Source organism: Daktulosphaira vitifoliae, unplaced genomic scaffold (genome assembly GCF_025091365.1).
Source record: "Daktulosphaira vitifoliae isolate Bord-2020 unplaced genomic scaffold, ASM2509136v1 Scaffold_1, whole genome shotgun sequence".
NCBI classification, from domain to species: domain Eukaryota; kingdom Metazoa; phylum Arthropoda; class Insecta; order Hemiptera; family Phylloxeridae; genus Daktulosphaira; species Daktulosphaira vitifoliae.
The window spans coordinates 2,119,571-2,139,145 of NW_026099572.1; the positions used below are offsets into that span (position 1 = coordinate 2,119,571).

Genomic DNA, 19,575 nt, shown 5'->3' on the forward strand with positions numbered 1-19,575 from the left:
CTCAATTAATTTTATTAGTTTATTTGAGAGCTTAAACTCTTTTGGTATGTTTATACTATAGGCTATGTCGGTGGACAGAGTAATACGATTTTTTGAAATCCACAAATAGTATACATATGCTTTTATTGAATTCCCATGATTTTTCTATGATCTGTTTTAGGCTGAAGATTTAATCCATTGTTGACCTAATGGGTCTAAAACCACCTTGATAATCTCTCAGAGTCTCTTCCGCTATGGGTTTAACCCTATTTAAAATGCAATAAGACAATATTTTGTTGACCACATTCAATAATGCTTTTCCTCTGTAATTATTACATATTTGTTGGTCGCCTTTCTTATGGATTGGATATACGACTGCAACATTCCAACCTTCCAGTAGTACTTCCTTTTCCCAAATATGGGTTAATAACTTATGTATATGTTTTAATGAATCCTCGTTTAGCATCTTCATAATCTGGCCTTGTATATCGTTCTTACCAGGTTATTTATAGTTTTTCTTTCAATTGCTTTATTTGTAGTTCAACTTCTTGTTTTGACGGTGCTGCATATTCGCTTCGGTTGGATTTTGTCCTTGTCCAAGTAAAGGTTTTTATAGGGTCGTTGCAGTTAAGAAGATGTTCGAAATATGTTCTTCGTCTTTCTATAATATCTGATCGGGCAGTGATTAGTGTTCTATCTTCCTTTATTAGGAACTTTTCATATTTTTTGTAACTTCCTTTCAATGTATTAATTTTTTTGTACAATTGATGCGTGTTCTGTTCATTGTGATATTTTTCTGCTTCTTCCAACATGTATTTCGTATAGGCTCTTTTTCATTCTTAAAAGTTCGACTTGCTCCTTTTCTGCTCTAATTATATTTTATTTTGTTATCTTCATGGGAAGGGTCATTAAGGTATAGATTTCTATATATTCTATCATATCCTACTTATTATTAAACCTCATTCTTCAAGAGCTGATCTCCACACCATTAGCTTTTCCTCCCTATTTTCTCCTATTAACACTATATCTTTTATTATATTGATGTACCTTTTTGAAACTCCTTTTCCTATTAATGCCCACCTCAAAATTTCTCTCGGTACTCTATCATACATTTTCTTTAAATCTATAAACGCCATATTCAGTTTTTTCATATTTCCCCTATACTTTTATTTTGTTTGTCTCACAAGAATATATACTTATTATTAGTTTTATTATGAAATTGATATAAAATAATTTAGTATTGTAATTTTTACGGAGAAAAATAAAGTCGTCGTATATTTTTTTTCTTTCATGGCAAAAGCGTATCAAAATTGAATATTGTTTATAATATATTATTGTAATACCTAGTATAAACACTTTTTAAAATCTTTTTTAATAATCAAGTTGTTTACATATGTAGCAACTACATATTGTGTAGATGTTCCATGCATTATTTAATTTTCCCATCAAGAATTTCATTATAATGACGTCATAGTTTAGTATTTAGCATATTAATTTAGATTTTTCCATACCATATTTAAAACACAATATTCAAACGATTTTAAAAAATATTTGAAAAGAGTAATCTATTCATGTTTTCTCAGGAAAATATAATTTAAAATGATTATGAACAACCTAAATGCCTAAATATAATATTTGAACAAAATTACATTTTTTATTCCAAGATAATTGATGACGTCAACCGGCTAGTTCTCAGTTGGCCATGCGGGTTGGTAGTTAAAGTCATGAAGGGGGAATTGCGGACCGCGCCATGAAGAGTTCAGCTCTACGGAAGCCGCACCCAATTTTTATCACTTTAACCGCGTATCACATCGCAATTTTTTTTATTATTATTAATATAATACAATAAAATAAAAAAGTAGAAAAAAGTCGGTATATAATGTGTAGGGTATTGTCTTAGCGTTAGTAAAATATATTACGTAAAAGTGCAATTCGTTTTTTGATCAACTACTTATTCGTTGAATCGAGTGCGTTTGTACAGAGTGAAAAACCTCACATAAGTACCGTGAATAACGTGAATGTGCTTTACAGATACTTCGTGTATCCGGCCGGATTGAAGCGTACGTACGGATTGGGTAAGAGAATTGCTTATTCTAATAAAGTAATTAGTTTTTGCAAAAATGTTCTATTCTTTTTTATTTGATATATATTGAAATTATTATAAAACTTATTTTATTGCAAATCATCCTTATAAACTAAGTTTAATTAAAATCTTTTGGTTTTATTATTAAATTATTTAACTAATATTTTGCTGTTGAATTCAATTATTCCCTAATATTAATTAATGAATTATTTATAGTTTCCTTCTTTAATGATATAACAATTTTATGCATCATTATAATATTGTGGAAATAATCAAACATACTAAACATTGTTTTACTGTAGTTTTGGGTAATTACTGTACATTGTATTATAAATATACTAGTTTGTCATCTTTTGAGTTAATTTTTAATATGCAGTGCATTATTATTATTATTAATTGAAGTATTTCAGTTTTTGCCAGTAGGCATTCATTATTTTAGTACTTATATTATTATAGCTACTTGCATTGTTAATGATGTTCTATTCTCTTATTTATTTAAATATTCTTTAGACTAAATGAAAATTTAGTTAAAAGTTCTGTTATCTTTCCCTGTTTTTTAAAATTAATATTAGCTGACTTTTCCATACTGGAGAAACTTAGATAAATACTTTGTGACATCTGAGTTTGCATTGCGTAGATTTGTAATCTTCCATCTTACATAAATAACTCTTATGGTAGTAGTAAATTATATCAAATAAAAAAATCAATAAGTTTTATAAAATAAATAAAAATACAATTATTAAATTCCAAAATTTGTTGTTGATAGTAAAATTTATCTGAATTGAAAACAATTAAAGCAGTCCATATAACATGTAATAAATAATATCAAGATGTTGTCAAATCCGTTAATATCATTAAAGAAAAAAGTTATATATTCTATGACAATTTTTTTCTATATAATTAAATATAAATGTTTATGAATATGAATGAACTAATTATCTGTAAGTCTGTAAAAGTATTAGACATTGATGATTATATAATTGGTATTACTGTAAAAAGTAATAACATTATCCATAAACATTTAGGGATATGAAATAGCAATGCTAAAAGCAACAACACATATTTGAAAATTTATGACATCAAGATAATCAGTATACAGTTGCCCATATTTTTTATTTAATATTACATATTTAATATTCTCTGCATAATTATAATTATATAAAAAAATGATGATATCTATTACATTAAAATTATGTTATCTTATTACATTTATTTATTAAGAATATTGACCAAAAATTCATATTTTATAGAAAATTAAAGAAACTACTATTTTTATATTATTTTACCTGAATTTAATTAATTTTGTATAATTTAATACTTGTGCCGGGTAAGAATTAAAACTATAAAAATAAATATAATCACAATATATCGTATATCTTTTTTTTACTACATTAGGTATAATTGTATAAGAAATATTAGATATTTTTAATTTCCCTAAAATTTAACCCTTTAAACTAAACCTTTTTTTATAAATAAATGAATCGTGTAAAATATTATGTTTCTTTTGTCTGTCCTGTAAAATTGTACTTTTAAAGCAATATGATGCTGTTCCCTAACAACAACAACTCATATAGCAAAATGAAACTATCTTTAAGTTTTTTTTACTATTAAAGTAAATTACAGAATTTTTAATACATAATCATACTATTATTGTATTATTTATTATCAATTTGATATATTTTTAGTTTTTGATCCTACTTATACCATATTATCTAAATTATTTATTACATAATAAAAAACATAAGGTGGTTAAATTTTTTGTAAAGGCTAAATTTAATTTTTCCACCTTCAAAAAAATAATTTTTTTATTATGTAGTTAAATGTTTGTTAGGGTGTTAAATTGTAAACTGGGGCTAAGAACTCCTGCACTTCCTTACCATACGCCTATGAACATAACTAAAAGGACCAAAGAAGACTTAAAATAAAAGGATTTTGAATTTGATTTTCCTGTGTTAAGGAAGTCTATATAAATTTAATAAGTGATAAATTTAAGTTGAAGTTGTAGTTTTTTACATTAATTTAATTTTTTTCCTAAAATTACTACTATAGTATTTTTTTGATATTATCTTTGGCTTTTTACACAATTATATGTAACACAAAATTTTAACCCTATTAAAAGAAAGAAATTCTGTTTAGTGGATCAATTATCTTAGCTTCGATTCGAAGCTGAGAAGGTATTAATTTTACTATGATGTGTTTTTTTTTTTTTTTTTTTTTGTGTGTTGCCACTTTTTCTCAGCTCTCACTGGACTGATTTCTTTCAAAAGTACGTCGAAGATCACAAATCGTATCTAGTTGGAGACATTACCCTTAAAAATTGAAAAAAATTCCCTCGTTCCCCGAAATTGGGGGAAATATCCAAAAAAATTACAAATTTAAAAATCGGTAAATTTTGTTATTTTTTCACTTTTTTTTCTTAAAACTTCCATAACTTTTTGAAAAATAAACAAATCAACATAAATTTTTTTTTCTACTAAAACCTTAGATATTTCCCTTTCATTTGATATAATTTTTTTTGAAAATCTAACACTTATTCTGCTCACTGGGGGGATTTAAAATAGTAACTTTTTTACAAAAAATAGCTTTTTCAACTTAATTTTTGAAAATGTTCTGGAAATACTGCGTCCTTTAAACATATATCAAATTAAAACTTATTTTATGTACTATAAAATAAAAAAAAAAATTTTTCCCGACGACCTATCTTCTATGCGCAAATAACTACCGTATTCAAAAATATGCTATTTTAACAAATTTTTTTTTTTTTTAATTAAACACTATCTACAGATTTGCATCGAAGCGTTTTTTATGATAGTGATTTTAATCACTGTCAGATATCATCTATACTAGACCCACCTATGCCACGACCCCACTGTGTCGCCACCCCACTGTGCTGGGTTTTTTATTATTTTTATTAATATTTTTACTAATTAACTGATTTAATTAAGAAATTTAATCAAATTGACTGTTTTTTTTAGTCTTCTTTTTACTCTTAGATACCTATCGTATCTCAGTGATACGATATTGTTAAAATATATTTATAGTTCAAAGTTGAGATTCATTAAGAAGTTGCAGCATCCTTAAGGACTTTATTTTATTGGACATATTTACTTATTTATTAATTTTTTTAATTAAATTTTAATGATGTTGTTATTAAATTTTTCAAGACAATTTCTTTTTTTTTTTTTTGTATGTGAAACATTTTTTTTTAGATTTTGTGCCATTTAAAATTCAATTTTTGGTGTAACTACTATGAACAACAATTCTTGCTTCTAACATTTATTCGTAGTTGAAGTTCTATTTTACTTAAGAGATATTCAGTTACTAATGTATTTATAATTTATTAATAGTTAAAATGTATATTACATTTTAAACATAAATATTATTCATTTCCATAAGCCTAAATTATTTACTTATAATTTGTATAAATTTAGATTAAATTACTTTTTAATCATTGAACCCTTAATAAAATTATTGTCAGATTTATATGATATATTATAAAAATTTATTTAAAAGGACTTATATAAAAGGTTTTTTTTAAGCTATAATTTCTTATCTTGCCTCATTATCTATTTCCTTATATTTTCACTAATAATAGATAAATAATGATGAAAAGAAGTGTCTGAGGCAGCTATGAACTCAGACATGTACCCTCACCAAATATCTACATCTCACCAACTTAAAAAAGAAATTAAGCAGTTATTTCCTAGTACAAAAAAAAAAGTTTGAACCTTTATGTACTTAAACAATATTTTTAGCTTTCAGAAAAAAGAAATTTCCTTGATTATATTGAAAAATATTTAAGAATTTTATAGGAATATTGCTAAATAAGTGTTCAATATTGAATAAAATGAATATTGTTATTTAATAAGACAATTAAATAAAATAATTTTATAGAGTGTTTTAAATATTTCTCATTTTCTAACATATAGAAATATTTACTATACTGATTGAAATTTTAAGCTTGAAAAACTTAAAATAATAAATGTATATTGCTTTTTCATAAGAATAACCCTGGTTAAGAGTGATATTTTATAAAAAGTAAAAAATTATTAATTCCTTATGCAAAATTATTTTTTAAATAAAAATAAAAATGTTAAAATATATTATAAACATAAGAGTGATTTTTTAGGATTTAGATATTTTATTTGCTTTATGAGAAAAATTTTGACAATTTTTCAATCACTGTATTATTATAACAATAACAATTGTATACATTTTTATGATAATCATAAATTATGAAGAAGAAAACAAAAATTGTAAAAAGTATTTGAAAGCAATAACAACAAACCTAAGTATATGTTTTAATAATTCACACTTAAAAATATATTATTGAAAAATGGATACTTCAAATTTTTATCATATATGAAGCATATTGTACTAGTTTAAAAGAAAATATTTTAAGGGTTTTGGTACATATGTTTCAGGATTTTTAATAGAAAATTGTGAGCATATTTTGAGAATTGTTTAGTTTTTTAAAAAATTGGTATATTTTGAGAAATTAAAAGTTTTGTTTTTATTTATTTTCTGTTTAAATAAAACCACATTTTTAATCATGTCTTTTTGGGCAAATGCCTACATAAAGCATTCCTAAGCTTTCAATAATTTTCTTCAATTAGAATTTAAGCCAAAAAGTGTAAGAAGTTGACAGTTAAAAGGAATATAATTCATGAGAGTCACACCCCCAACCAAAATTGTCGACTCCACAAAAATCTATTGAAATTAAATGTTTATATTTATATGAAATAAGAGTCATAGAGAAAGAAAATAAAATTTGTTGTTATCCGAACCAGACAGTCTAGGGCCTAGACTCTAGGCGATAAGAGTAAAAGCATAACGTTTATATTCTGTATAATTAGAACTTTCAAACAAGATTAATTAAAAAAAAAAACTATTACTATATATTTTAGTGTTTTTCTTAAAAAAACAAATTTGATGACCAAAAATAAAATTCCCAATTGGAAAAATTGGCGTCTTAAAATTTAAAATTGCTGACTCATCAAAATTATGAAATATACTTTCAAGTATTATCCACATACTATTATAGTTTGTAGGATGCTCTCTAAACTTAATTATAATATACAAATTATTAATTTCTTTACATTGTTTAATTGCAGTTAATAGTTCAATGTAAGTAAGGTTATATTTAGACTTGTATAAGTTCCGAAGTATTACTTAAAAAAAGTGATGAACAAAAAAAAAAGAACTAGAAAAACTGTCATTACTCATGACTAGGATAATAATATTGTATATGGGGGCTCAGGACTTTCGCCTCCTCTTCTTAATCCTGACTTAAATATGAGGGAACTTCAAAATTCGGCAACTCGAAGTATAAAAAATGTTGAAAATAATACTCATTGTTATATAAAAATAATTTTTAGGGACAAAAAATGCAGCTTCTCAAATATTCTAGTTTTGTAGTAATAAAGACCTATTACCTATGCTCCTGGATTTACAATTGATTTCTTTAGTATTTGTGGCAAAATTATTTGCAAATAATATCGAATTTTGAAAAATAAAGTTTAGTTTTAACATCTCTATGTTCAACAATAAAAGACAACTAACATAATTACGACTATTCAGGCGAGCTATTTTAACTTTTAAACGACGTATCTTCACTATATTTTATTTGTTTTGTTATATGATCTCTGGCCTAATGACAAATGAAAATTACTGCTGTTTTGCGGTAACATATAAAAAATATTTTATCAAAATATGTGATAATCGTGAAAATAAAAATATGTAGTCATGTTCCTTTTCATTGAGAGTAGTGATATGATTGTTTATGTTATTATTTTATTACTTCTGAATTTGTATTAACATTTCGTGTTATAATATATTGTTATTATCATATATTGCGTATTAATGTTGAATATATACTTGGGTAATACTATTTTTACACATGAAGCATAGTTACGCTTAAAATCATTGACAATACTGGTATTATCAATGATAATAATTACATAATATGTTCTGCAGCCTCTCAGGTTTCCGGTACTATACCGGCTGTGAAGTTGGTGGTGGTAGACGTCTTCGTAATCAGCAGCACCCACCACCCTCTCAATAGTTTTGTTAATGGAGGGGAGCTCGATCAATCTAAAAGCTCATGCGTGTTGTGGCAGTCAAAATGCGCTTGAATCGGTAGTAGCACCGGCAACTGGCGGCTTTTTTGCCACCACTGTACAGCCACATGATTTATCAACTATCTGAGGGTCTCTTCTTTTGCCATCATATTTTTTTTTATTTTTAAAGAAGTAATTTTAAATTATTGCAATTTCAAATGCATATTAATTTTTCTGTATTAAATTATATCCTTGGAAAAGGGTATGCTATAATAAACAAACATTACCTAAGAATTCTATTATATCTCATCGCTGACTTTCTAACCTCTAATATATAAGTGACGTAACTAGAGTATGGTACAAAAATTGTATAGGTCATTAACGAATATATCTCAATTTTCTTATGTTATAAATGATTTGCTTTTTTCTTCAATATATGTAATTCAATAAGCTCAAATATTCATCAATTATCATTTGGAAAAATGTTCAATCTATTTCGTAGAACATTAAAAACTAATCATACAGTTTATTTGGAATACAACTTTATGTTACTTAATAAAATTATTGTTTTTGTATACAAGGTAATCGACCGTAACTATACCTCATAAAATATATTCAAACATACAAAATAATTAATATTTTTTTTTTCAAAAGCTTAAATCTTGAACCAAATCAATCCATGAACCAAATTTATTTCTATTTCCTCCTCTTATTCCTTAAGCAGATATCCACTTTTGAAATGACAATACATAATTTATGTGATCAATAACAACTTATAAGCCAGTATTTTTGGAGATATTAATATTTCAAAATCATGGCTGGAGGTGAGGCGCTGCTTTAATATTTTTATTATTAGGTATTTTGTGACGCACTACTTCTCCCGCCTAGGTATATAAGTAATAATATTTTCTAAGGAGTATATTTTTTTTGTATTGAAAAAAATTTTTGTTTATTCTTAAAATGATGTGTAAAATATATTGAAATAGATCCTAAAGTTATGATTCAATCATTTTGATTTTATTAGTTTATAACAAAAATCGTAAACAAATTTTAATTTGAAACTGGGTATGATAAGCGTCTATGATGAAAAAGTAAAGGAATTGACTGTGGTGTGATGCGATCGGCGTTGCGAATGCCTCCCCTAAATCCCTAGCGTGTTACGACGGAACTTCATATCCTTGCTCGACAGGCAGTTAGTACAGTGTTGGGCGTGGTTCGTAGAGGATTGAACGCAACATTCTAATATAATAATTAAATTTTTACAAAAAAAATTAACTTGATTAAAATACCTCTAGGGGAATAATTTTTGTTTCTAGTGAATCAAATAGTATATTTTCTTGACTTGAATAGTTTACTGTCGTTCGTGTACTGTTATTGTTTTTTAGTCTTTTTTTTTTCTACAATGCTTGTAAAGGTATTGAGCAGTAGTTACGTGTTACCGGTGTTTGCAAGATAAGTAATAAATCAGAGATTTATCATGGAATCTTTTTTTTACAAACGATAATAAAAAAATTTTCGAGCGTATAGTCGCTCTTAACCACCTTATTCGACTGATAGATTCATGTCTTGACCTTTACCGTTTGGTCTTATCCTAAGGTGAGTGAAAAGCTACCATAATCTTAAGTAATATCGCATAATGATTTCTAATATTATAATTAGGCTATTATAATATTTACTGCCATACATTGTTCTTATTGATTTATTTTCGTAATACCTTTTAATAAAATTGATATTTTTCGAATAATAGAAAAATCCCGTCTATGGAATATACCTGTTTTATTAATAGTTTAGAAAAATTTCAGTAGTTAACATTATTATTAAATGAATGAATACAATAAAATGGAAGTTCAAATTAATCATTAAAATTATGTTTTTGTAAGATAATTTTAAGAAAAAATTACGGATATTCTTTTCTAAGAAAGAGAGAATTTCATCTATCTGTATTAGACGTTATAAAATTATGCTTTTTAGGAAACTTATATACAAGAATCTCTATCAGTTTTATTATCCTAAAAATTCTTGAAACAGTAAAAGTTGTATGTTGCATTGATGTCTTAAATTGAATAGCCATTAGTTTGAAGAAAGGACTTAATGCATCTTTCTCAACTTTCCCGAATAGACAAAAAGCTATTTTGTTTAACTAATTTGAAATTTGATTTATAATTTCAACTTCAATTTAATATTCCTATTAAAAGAAAATAAGAAAACATTTCAATACCATATGTTTATGTTTAATAGTAGTCTAAGGTGACACTTTATATTGTTATATATTGGTGTAACTATGCATGGATTACATTTTTTTCTGGTTCCTATTGAACTGCGTTTAAAAACATTTGTGTTTACCAAAAATCATTTTATCTTTTCTTCCTATCTTTAATGCTTTTAGATGATTTATTTTATTTTTTTTATTAATATATTTAATTTTGTTTGCAAATCAATCAATCTTATTCGTTATTTTCTTTTAGAAGAACTCATAAAATAAACGTTTTACTTAACATTATTTAGAGACATTTCTTAATAAATTCAATATCTATAAGCTTATCTTGTACTTATATATACTTTATTATACTTATGATGTTAAATTCGTTGTTCACTGTTTGTAGTCAAAATCTAAAGAATGTGACTTAAAATTTGTTTCTCGGTGATATCATATCCTTAAAGCTATAATTTGCGTTAATTTTTTTTTTTTTTTTTGTAAAAATTTTCTTTGACTTAAGTTACAGACCTATACATACAAAGAACATAGGAAGCCTAGTCTGGTACCCTTAAACACATAATGTAATTATTTTGAAAAAAAACAGTGTTTTAAAGATTATGCGTAACAAATATATCTAAATTGTAAGATCAATATATTAAAATTAAAAAAATTTAATATATGAATTACCGTCTTTTAAGGGTAGTTTTATGAATAAGGGTAAATTGAAGAATATTTTAATAATATTTGCTATATATACCGGGCCAGGAAATAACTTTTTTTTGCTCTTCAATTCAATTATTTGAGATAAATTTAATTATTTGGGCAAACATATTGAGGGGTTCTAATGTTATAAACTCCTGATGTTTGTTTTAGTTATAATGTTTTGATCCCATGGGTTACTTAAATTATTCTAGCTTTTTTAAGCATTTTACCAATTATCCGTTTATGGATTTCTTATAAATATGTTTGTGTAACAATATTAAAAAAAAATAACGAAAAAAATTTTTTATTTACATTTTTACTATGTTTTACAAATTAAATTTAAATGATAGGTATGGCTTAACCCAGTATGAGTACAGCTCAAGCAATCCTGATTTGTACTGAAAATTTATGCTGGGGCAAATGCCCTCCAAATATCATTTCATTTATGTAAAATCATAAAATAACTCAAAATTAAACATTTTCTGTCTACGTATTTGTTATGCTATTTAGTCAGTTGGTTTACAAAATATTATAAATTTTGATATTTAGTCATTATAATTTATAATAACTAAATGGTGAAATTTCTACAACAAATTTTCATATTTCTTTTTTTACTAAAATTATTTATTTTGCTTATCTATCTATCTTGCCTATCTACACGTCATTAATTTTGATAACTCGTATTAAATTTCTGTTAGTTTTTCTTATAAAAGGATACGTATATGTTATTTTCAAACATTATGGCAAATACATAAAAAATTTCATTTTAGACATTTTTATCATCAAACTATTCATTTAACATTTCATGACAAATTGAATTTGAATTATTTTGACTTCTATTTTGGGCTTGCTACCAAACCATTATTTTTCCTATATGGATAAAGTATTTAACATATTTTTTCAATTTTTGTAATATACATATTAGTATATGTTGACGGACACATGGACACAACGCCGGCCGGCAGCCTGAGCGTAAAAAGCACGCGACATGATACTTCATGATCGATCGAACGAGCGCTTGCGCTGTTCCTTCGTTTCTTGAATGTGAACGTTAATCATACACAATAACTTGAATTTTAATCCCTTTATTGCTATGTATGAATAATATTTTTATATCTCCGAGAGTATTAAACTCCTAATTCAGGACCATTCATATTAATTAATTTATTATATTATTAATACGTTTATTTCAGTTATTTCTAACCGCATGAATGACAATAGTCCTCAGGGATTGTTTTTATTTTCAAGCTAACGTAATCATATCATGTAACTTTTAGAATCGAAAACTCAAGGGAATTTATTACGACAAATTCATAACGACTTAAGTCTTACTAATTACATTCTTTTGCTCAAATTTATGTAATTGGATTAATTTTTGTGCATAAGAAAATACATTTTCGATTGTAAATATTCTTTATTTATTTGGATGTAGATGTACAAATTATTAAGGAATCAATATAAAATTACATACCTAAAATAGTAATTAAACCGTAGATAACTCCATTGGAGTTTTGATAACGAATTAAGAACATAATTTGGAATTATGAATTATACTCCGCTTTAATGCGTAATGACTGCAATAGTAGTTACATATTTTTATCACTAGCCATAGAAACTATCGTTAGATAAACTTTAAAACATCATAGTTACAATTTTTAAGAAAATGAGGTTTTATATTAAAATGATGTAAAAATTCCCCTGTGCTGTTATTATTGATAAGTGTTGTTTTCCTAAAATAATTACTTTGGAAAAACCTGTCCAATCTATACATTTTTAGGAAAGTATATGTCATAAATGATTTTTGAAAAAAAATGTATATATTAATAAATTGATCTAAATCATAAAATGGCTATAATACAATATGATATATCCGGCATATGACTTATATTTTTTTACCAATGCAAGCTTATAATTTGTTTAAATCATCTAAGACATCTAACAATTTTTAAATTAGGGAGTTTTTTCCTGAGCACCGCCAACTAATTTTTACTTCAAAGCTAAAATTATAAAATTCATAGTTCATAATAACGTGTTGCGATAAATGGTATATTTTTGGTTTTCCTGAAAAATAAAGTAATTGTAGATATTGCGGTCTACCTTACGCTATATTAACTTGCAAAAATAAACCTTAATCTAACTTTCGAAAATATACTAAAGAATTGTTTTGAAGTCTATATATACAATGTGTATTATATTATACATAATACGCAAAGAATTCAATAAATTGGAAACGCCCAATTCAGTGTCATATTTATTTTCAAACTAAGATTTTTAACAAAAATTAACATTTTTCTAATAGATTTAATACGCTATTTTATGCTTTGTGATAAATGTTATATAAAGAAGATATGTCTACATTTTTAAATAGCCCAACTATGTAATTATGTTTTACATAATTGACGTCACATATCGGTTTCTAAACCCTTCTATGTGTTACACCAACATGTCGCCTAGTATTTATTGAACGTGTGATTTAATAGTGGAAGTTAATTTTGTCTCGGTTATAGTCTCCCATCAATTATTTTCAATTGATAAATTAAAAAACATAATAATGTTTATATTACCATCTGTTTAAAAACGTATTAAAAATACGTTTAAAATATATAATACACATTTATTTTGATTTAAATATTAAATATTGTTTGATAAATAATTAATTTAATAATGATGATAATTTTTATCATCACTATCATTGTTATAGATTGAATTATTGGTTAATTTATTATCATTTATTGAATAGCAAAAAACAACCATCTACCCAAAAATTAAAAAACCAGATTTTATTTTTAACTAACAATAAGTGTCCTATAAGTATGTATGAACTACAACTAAGCTAATAGTAAATTGTATACTATTTCTCTAAAAAATAACATTTTTTCATAACATAGTTATGAAATAAAATCCTAAGTGTTAGATGGTTGCTGTTTGTTTAACGCCAATCAATTTTTAAGTATTAAAATAATTATGAAGAATTATCAGTTTTAATACAATAATATTATTTTTGTTCAACATTTGAATTTTTTTAAATATCAATAGCACAATAATTATAAATTTTTATTTTTTTCAGCATTTGTGTCGGTTGAGACCGGAGGCCCTAGCCTTACACAATGAATGAATTAGATTCACTGAGGCAAGAGGCTGAAACGCTTAAAAATGCTATACGAGTAAGTATTATTTATTTTATTTTTATTGCTTATTCGTATTGACATTTAAAATAATGTTGATTTTTAAATTTTCCGTTTTGAAAAATCTCGTTTTGAAAGAATATATCATTGATACGTAAAAAAAGCTTTTTTTTTTATCCCTCAAAAATTTTATTTTCTGGTTTGAGCCCATTATTCACCCCAAAATTTAAAATGTGTCATTTATTTTAGAAATATCATATTTAATTCGATTACATCATTGATCAATAGTAAGGATGGTAGTGTTATGATATTAACAATTGTTATGATCTTTTTTTTACTAGAGAGGCTAATAAAATTCACCATTAAATAAATATGAGTAGAAAAAATTTTATTCGCGACCAAAAGAGTCACTTTTTCTATAACAAAAATTAAACATGTTTTAAGGTTTAGTCACATTTTATATTTAGAGTTCACAATATTTTACCCCCTGACTTGTCCTTTATATTACTCCAGTAATAAAACAACAATATTTTTTTAAACATCTTATCTACCTCGAATAGCTATGTTATAAAGTTTATAAATTATTAAATATTTATTTATTTTTAACACTTAATTTGTATCTTGATTTTTTTTTAAGTAGACTATTTTTTCAGTTCTACAGGATCTAGCAGAAAGATCTCTCTGATTATGATTGCTAATAAAAACTAAACGAAATTAGACAGACAAAAAAAGAATATATTACTCTTCTTCTTCTTCGCCTTAATCCCAACTATTTGGGTCAGCCACCCTTATACTAAACTTCCACTTGACACGATCTCCCACATCATCTACGCTCATATCAGCTGTCCTCATATCACATTCAATAGCATCCCTTCATCTTATTTGTGGTCTTCCTCTACTTCTTCTTCCTTCAACATTCACTTCTATAACTGTTCTTACAGCTTCCGATTCTTCTCTCCTCATAACATGATCAAACCATCTAAGTCTATTTTCTCTCATCTTATCCACAGTTGACGCTACACCTATACTCATTCTTATATGTTCGTTCCTTATCCTATCTTCTCTAATCACTCTACTCATCAATCTAACCGCTCTTTTGCTCAACTAAGCCTAAATATTTAAAACTTTTCACTTCTCCCAACACGTCCTCGCTTTTGATTAATTTCCTCCTTATTTTCTCCTATTAACACTGTATCATCAGTAAACAACATGGGCTTAAAGCAGAACCTTGGTGCACTTCTACTTTTAACCTAAAACCTTCTATTACTCCTTTTATGCTTTTTACCCTGTTACAATTGCCATGGTATATATCGTCTACTATATTAATGTACCTTTTCGGGACTTCTTTCCTCATTAATGACCATTTTAAAACCTCTCTCAGTACTCTATCATACACTTTCTCCAAATCTATAAATACCATACACAGCGTTTTCTTCTTTTCTCTAAACTTTTCTATTAGTTGCCTCACACAAAATATTGGCTCCATTGTTGATTTACCAGGCAAACTGGTTTTTAGATACCGATGTCTCATTTCTTATTCTATAATCTATTACCTTTTCCCAAATTTTCATACTATGACTCATAAGCTTTATGCCTCTATAATTTCCACACTCCTGTATGCCGCCTATACCTTTATATATCGGCACCACAATACTATTCTTCCATTAATTTGACATTTTCCCTTCTAAGTTCCTTCAACCGCCTAATAATTTCCATACTTCTACGGGCACTTCATCTGGTCCTACTGCTTTATTCTTTTTCATTGATGCCACAGCCTCCCAAATATCTTTCTCACTAATTAAATCTACCAGTACCTCATTCCAAGAGTTATCCTCTAATGTCTCTTTTGGGTACTCCTCATTCAATAGTTTTTCAAAATACTCTTTCCACCTTTTTTTCACATCATCATCACTCGAGAGTACCTTATTATCAACATATTTTATACACCTTATATAATGATAATCTTTAGTCCTTTTCTCTCTTAGAAGTCTATAGATTTCTTTCTCGCCTTCTTTTGTTCCTAGCCAATCATACAACTCATTATACCTCTTAAACTTCGCCTTACTTACTGCACACTTGGCTTCTTTGCACAAGTTACTNTTTTGTTCCTAGCCAATCATACAACTCATTATACCTCTTAAACTTCGCCTTACTTACTGCACACTTGGCTTCTTTGCACAAGTGTTTATACTCCATCCAATCTTCTCTTCTTTTGCTCTTCTGTCATACTTTGAATTGCTTTTTTTTACTTTTTATGATTTTTTGAACGTCTTCATTTAGCCACCAGGTTTCCTTGTTGCATTCTACTCCTACTCTTATCAATAATCTCCTTTGCAGTATTCTTTACACAACTAGCAAATCTATTCCACACATCATTTATGTCTCCCTCGACATTCCACACCGTCCTCTCTTTTACTGTCTTTACAAACTCTTTTTCATTTTCCTCTTTCAATTTCCACCACCGGATTTATGTGATGCATAGGCACTTATTACATTCAGCACTTTTTCCTCGAATATCAATTTTACGACTATAATTTTGTCACTTTTCCTAGCTACTTCTACCACTTTACTTTTTATCTCCTCATCCATTATTTTCCCTACACCATTCTTTGTACTAGACTTACCTGAGTATGTTATTTTATAACCCTCACCTATTTCTCTTAATTTCTCTCATTTCCACTTAGTTTATTGCACACAACAAATGTTAACCTTCCTCCTCTTCAATACTTTTACTAATTCTCTACTTCTACCAGTTAATGATCCAACATTCCAAGTACCTATTCTTACTTTATATCTATATTTTTCCCTTATACACGAGTCCAGCCGAGAGTTAAGTGGTGATGTCCCTATACCGTTGACACTCAATCGTTGGGTAGACCTGTACACATGACTGGTGAAACAGCTACCGCACAAGTTGCCCGACTGGTATCAAACACTTTATTCCTTAAACCATCTCCGTTTTTAACTACTTTACTCCCTCGCCTGTTGTCCCTTCGTACATCTGAGATGGGACAATTCGCCTAAGTTATGTTCAGGACACCTCGTACTACTTCGACGGCAGAAGGGCCGTGGAAGTATTCTTATCCCTTATCCACAGGGAAAAAAAGAGAATATATTACTAAGATCCATAAATAATGCAGTTTTAATTTATTTTGAAAAAATATCACTTAGGTGATGGCCTCCGTTGGCGATACAGACGTTTTAGACGCTCACGACAGTTTACATAATTTTGATCAAAGTTACTGGCTGAATAACTATGACTTCTTGGATTATAATTATAATTATAATTATTGCTTCCTTTAGAACTTCCAAAGGTTGGGTTCGATGTTGGTATACCCTATCTTCAAGATAGCCCTAGAGAAAGAAATCGCAGGGAGTTAAATCTGACAAACGTGGCAGCCATCCGATATTATCACTCAATGAAACAACATGTTTATTTTTTAAAACATATATATGATAAAAAATATTAAAATAATATGTTTAATAAAAACGGGCTAAGTCAACAAAAACATTGCCGTAGTCTTCACTACTGTATCCCTTTCACACCTAAAGCTGCACGTCACTAAAATCAAGTTTTTTCTGTCGGACTCTATAATTGAAATTTATATGACTAATATTATAAATACACATTCAATTGTATGGATAAAAAAAATGACTAATTTTTGTATATCACACTCGTATTAGTTAAAAAAATGCTGATTAAATTACTTCATAGTAACTATAATAGAACAGGGATGGATATTACGTCACATGAATCACAACTTTTTAATACTCTACTTTAAATCTTTTTTGAGACCCGGCCCGGAATGTTTTTCTTTCGGCCCGGACGGGTTCTACCTAGCAGTCGTAATATTTTTAAAAAATTAGTATTTGCGTGTATCACTTGTACTAGTTTTAAAACTACAGACAAAAATGTAAAAATAATTAATAACTGTTTATTTGAGAGTTAAAAATAGTAAATATAATGTTTACTTCAATGTGTAGCTAAGAAGCTATTGGTTTTACATTGCTGTGGTTTTTTTTATTGTGTGTCAATATTCCTATTCTTACTGACCCGATTGCTTAACGTTACGTCTAAAGATCACAAAACAAATCTAGTTAAAGCATCAGCGCCATCGTTTTAAAAATTCTCCTCGGTAACGGTAATAAACAGAAATGTCCTAAAAAATTACAGATGTGATAAAACAGTCAATGTTGATATTTTAGTTTTCTCTTTATATTGAAATTTTAAATAATTTTTCGAAAACTAAACGGATAATTTTGAAATGTTTATTGTTCAACCATTTGCCATTGGTAATTTGAATAATGCTTGGATCAAAATATAATTTTCAGTATTAATATTTAAGATAAATATCTTTATTAACACATACTTATTTTGAAAGTACAATCAAGGTACTGGGGGCTTAAAATCATATCAATATTTTTTTTCGTTTCAATTTTAAATAATGTTTCAAAAAATTTAATATAATGTATTATACGATAAAAAAAAGAAAAACTATCCAAAATCTTGATTTCTAGGAGTTATATTGAACATTACAACCAAAATTCATACAATTTTTGGTAAAACTAGCAGATTTTGTTATACTTTGTATATTAACGGAATATTTACATCATTCTAAATTATTTTAAAGAACATGTAGTTTTTGGTAGATATGATAAAGTTGTTTTGTAATATTTTTCAAATGCGTATCGAAGCATTTAATCTGACAATGATTAAAATCACTGTCATATTTCAATCAACATAATTCTAAAAAATGCTTCTATTTCACTTTACTGAATCCCTTCAGTACTTTACTTTTATATATTTATCTATAACCTTGTTAATTGTTTGTAAGTTATTTAAAAATTTTAAAGGGTAGAGTCAAATTTCCGTATTTAAAATGTCGGTCAACTTAACACAAAAAATTAATTTTAAATATCCCTCAGGTTTTTATTATTTATTATATGTAAAACTATATAATATTATTATTTTGAAAAACTGTGTGGCTAAAACGGTAACGCGGCAATACCTGATGCGCACTCTTTCAGGTTCGAGACTCGGTTACAGGCGACTCCCTTTGCTGAACGAGTCTTCAGTTTAGTGATTGGAGTTGCCGCCATCTCTCTCTCTAGCGATAGACTAATCACTTATCGCGGACTGTACTTGGTTGAGATATTTTCTTAAAAGAAACCGTAATCGTCCTCAATGGGCCCTTAAAGTGAAAACAAATTTTTAATATATTAATTATTTATTTAATTGCACTATAAACACCAATTGTTTATAAATATAATTTTTTTATAATAGCTTTTTAATAAATTGTTTAAAAATGAAAAAATATGATATTCTTACAAAATAAATACTATATGCAGGTCTAATTTTTAAGTAGGACCATAACATAACGATTGTCAACAAAAAATAAAAACGCTAAAAATATTATTTTGTATAATTTT

The 19,575-nt window shown here is 26.9% G+C and overlaps 1 protein-coding gene across 3 annotated transcripts in view; it reads left to right on the top strand.

Annotated features, from left to right (window-relative positions):
• The first annotated feature begins 1,746 nt into the window (after positions 1-1,746).
• Positions 1,747-19,575, top strand: part of LOC126893778 (guanine nucleotide-binding protein G(I)/G(S)/G(T) subunit beta-1) — a 27,266-nt gene continuing 9,437 nt past the window's right edge. The window contains exons 1-2 of one of the 3 annotated variants that reach the window (XM_050664268.1): positions 1,747-2,080; positions 14,088-14,184. In XM_050664268.1, coding sequence (XP_050520225.1) covers positions 14,128-14,184 — 57 coding nt within the window. In that variant the 5' untranslated portion in view covers positions 1,747-2,080; positions 14,088-14,127. Of the gene's footprint in view, positions 2,081-9,323; positions 9,718-14,087; positions 14,185-19,575 lie in introns of those variants that run through there. The other 2 variants (XM_050664266.1, XM_050664267.1) reach the window with 2 other exon arrangements.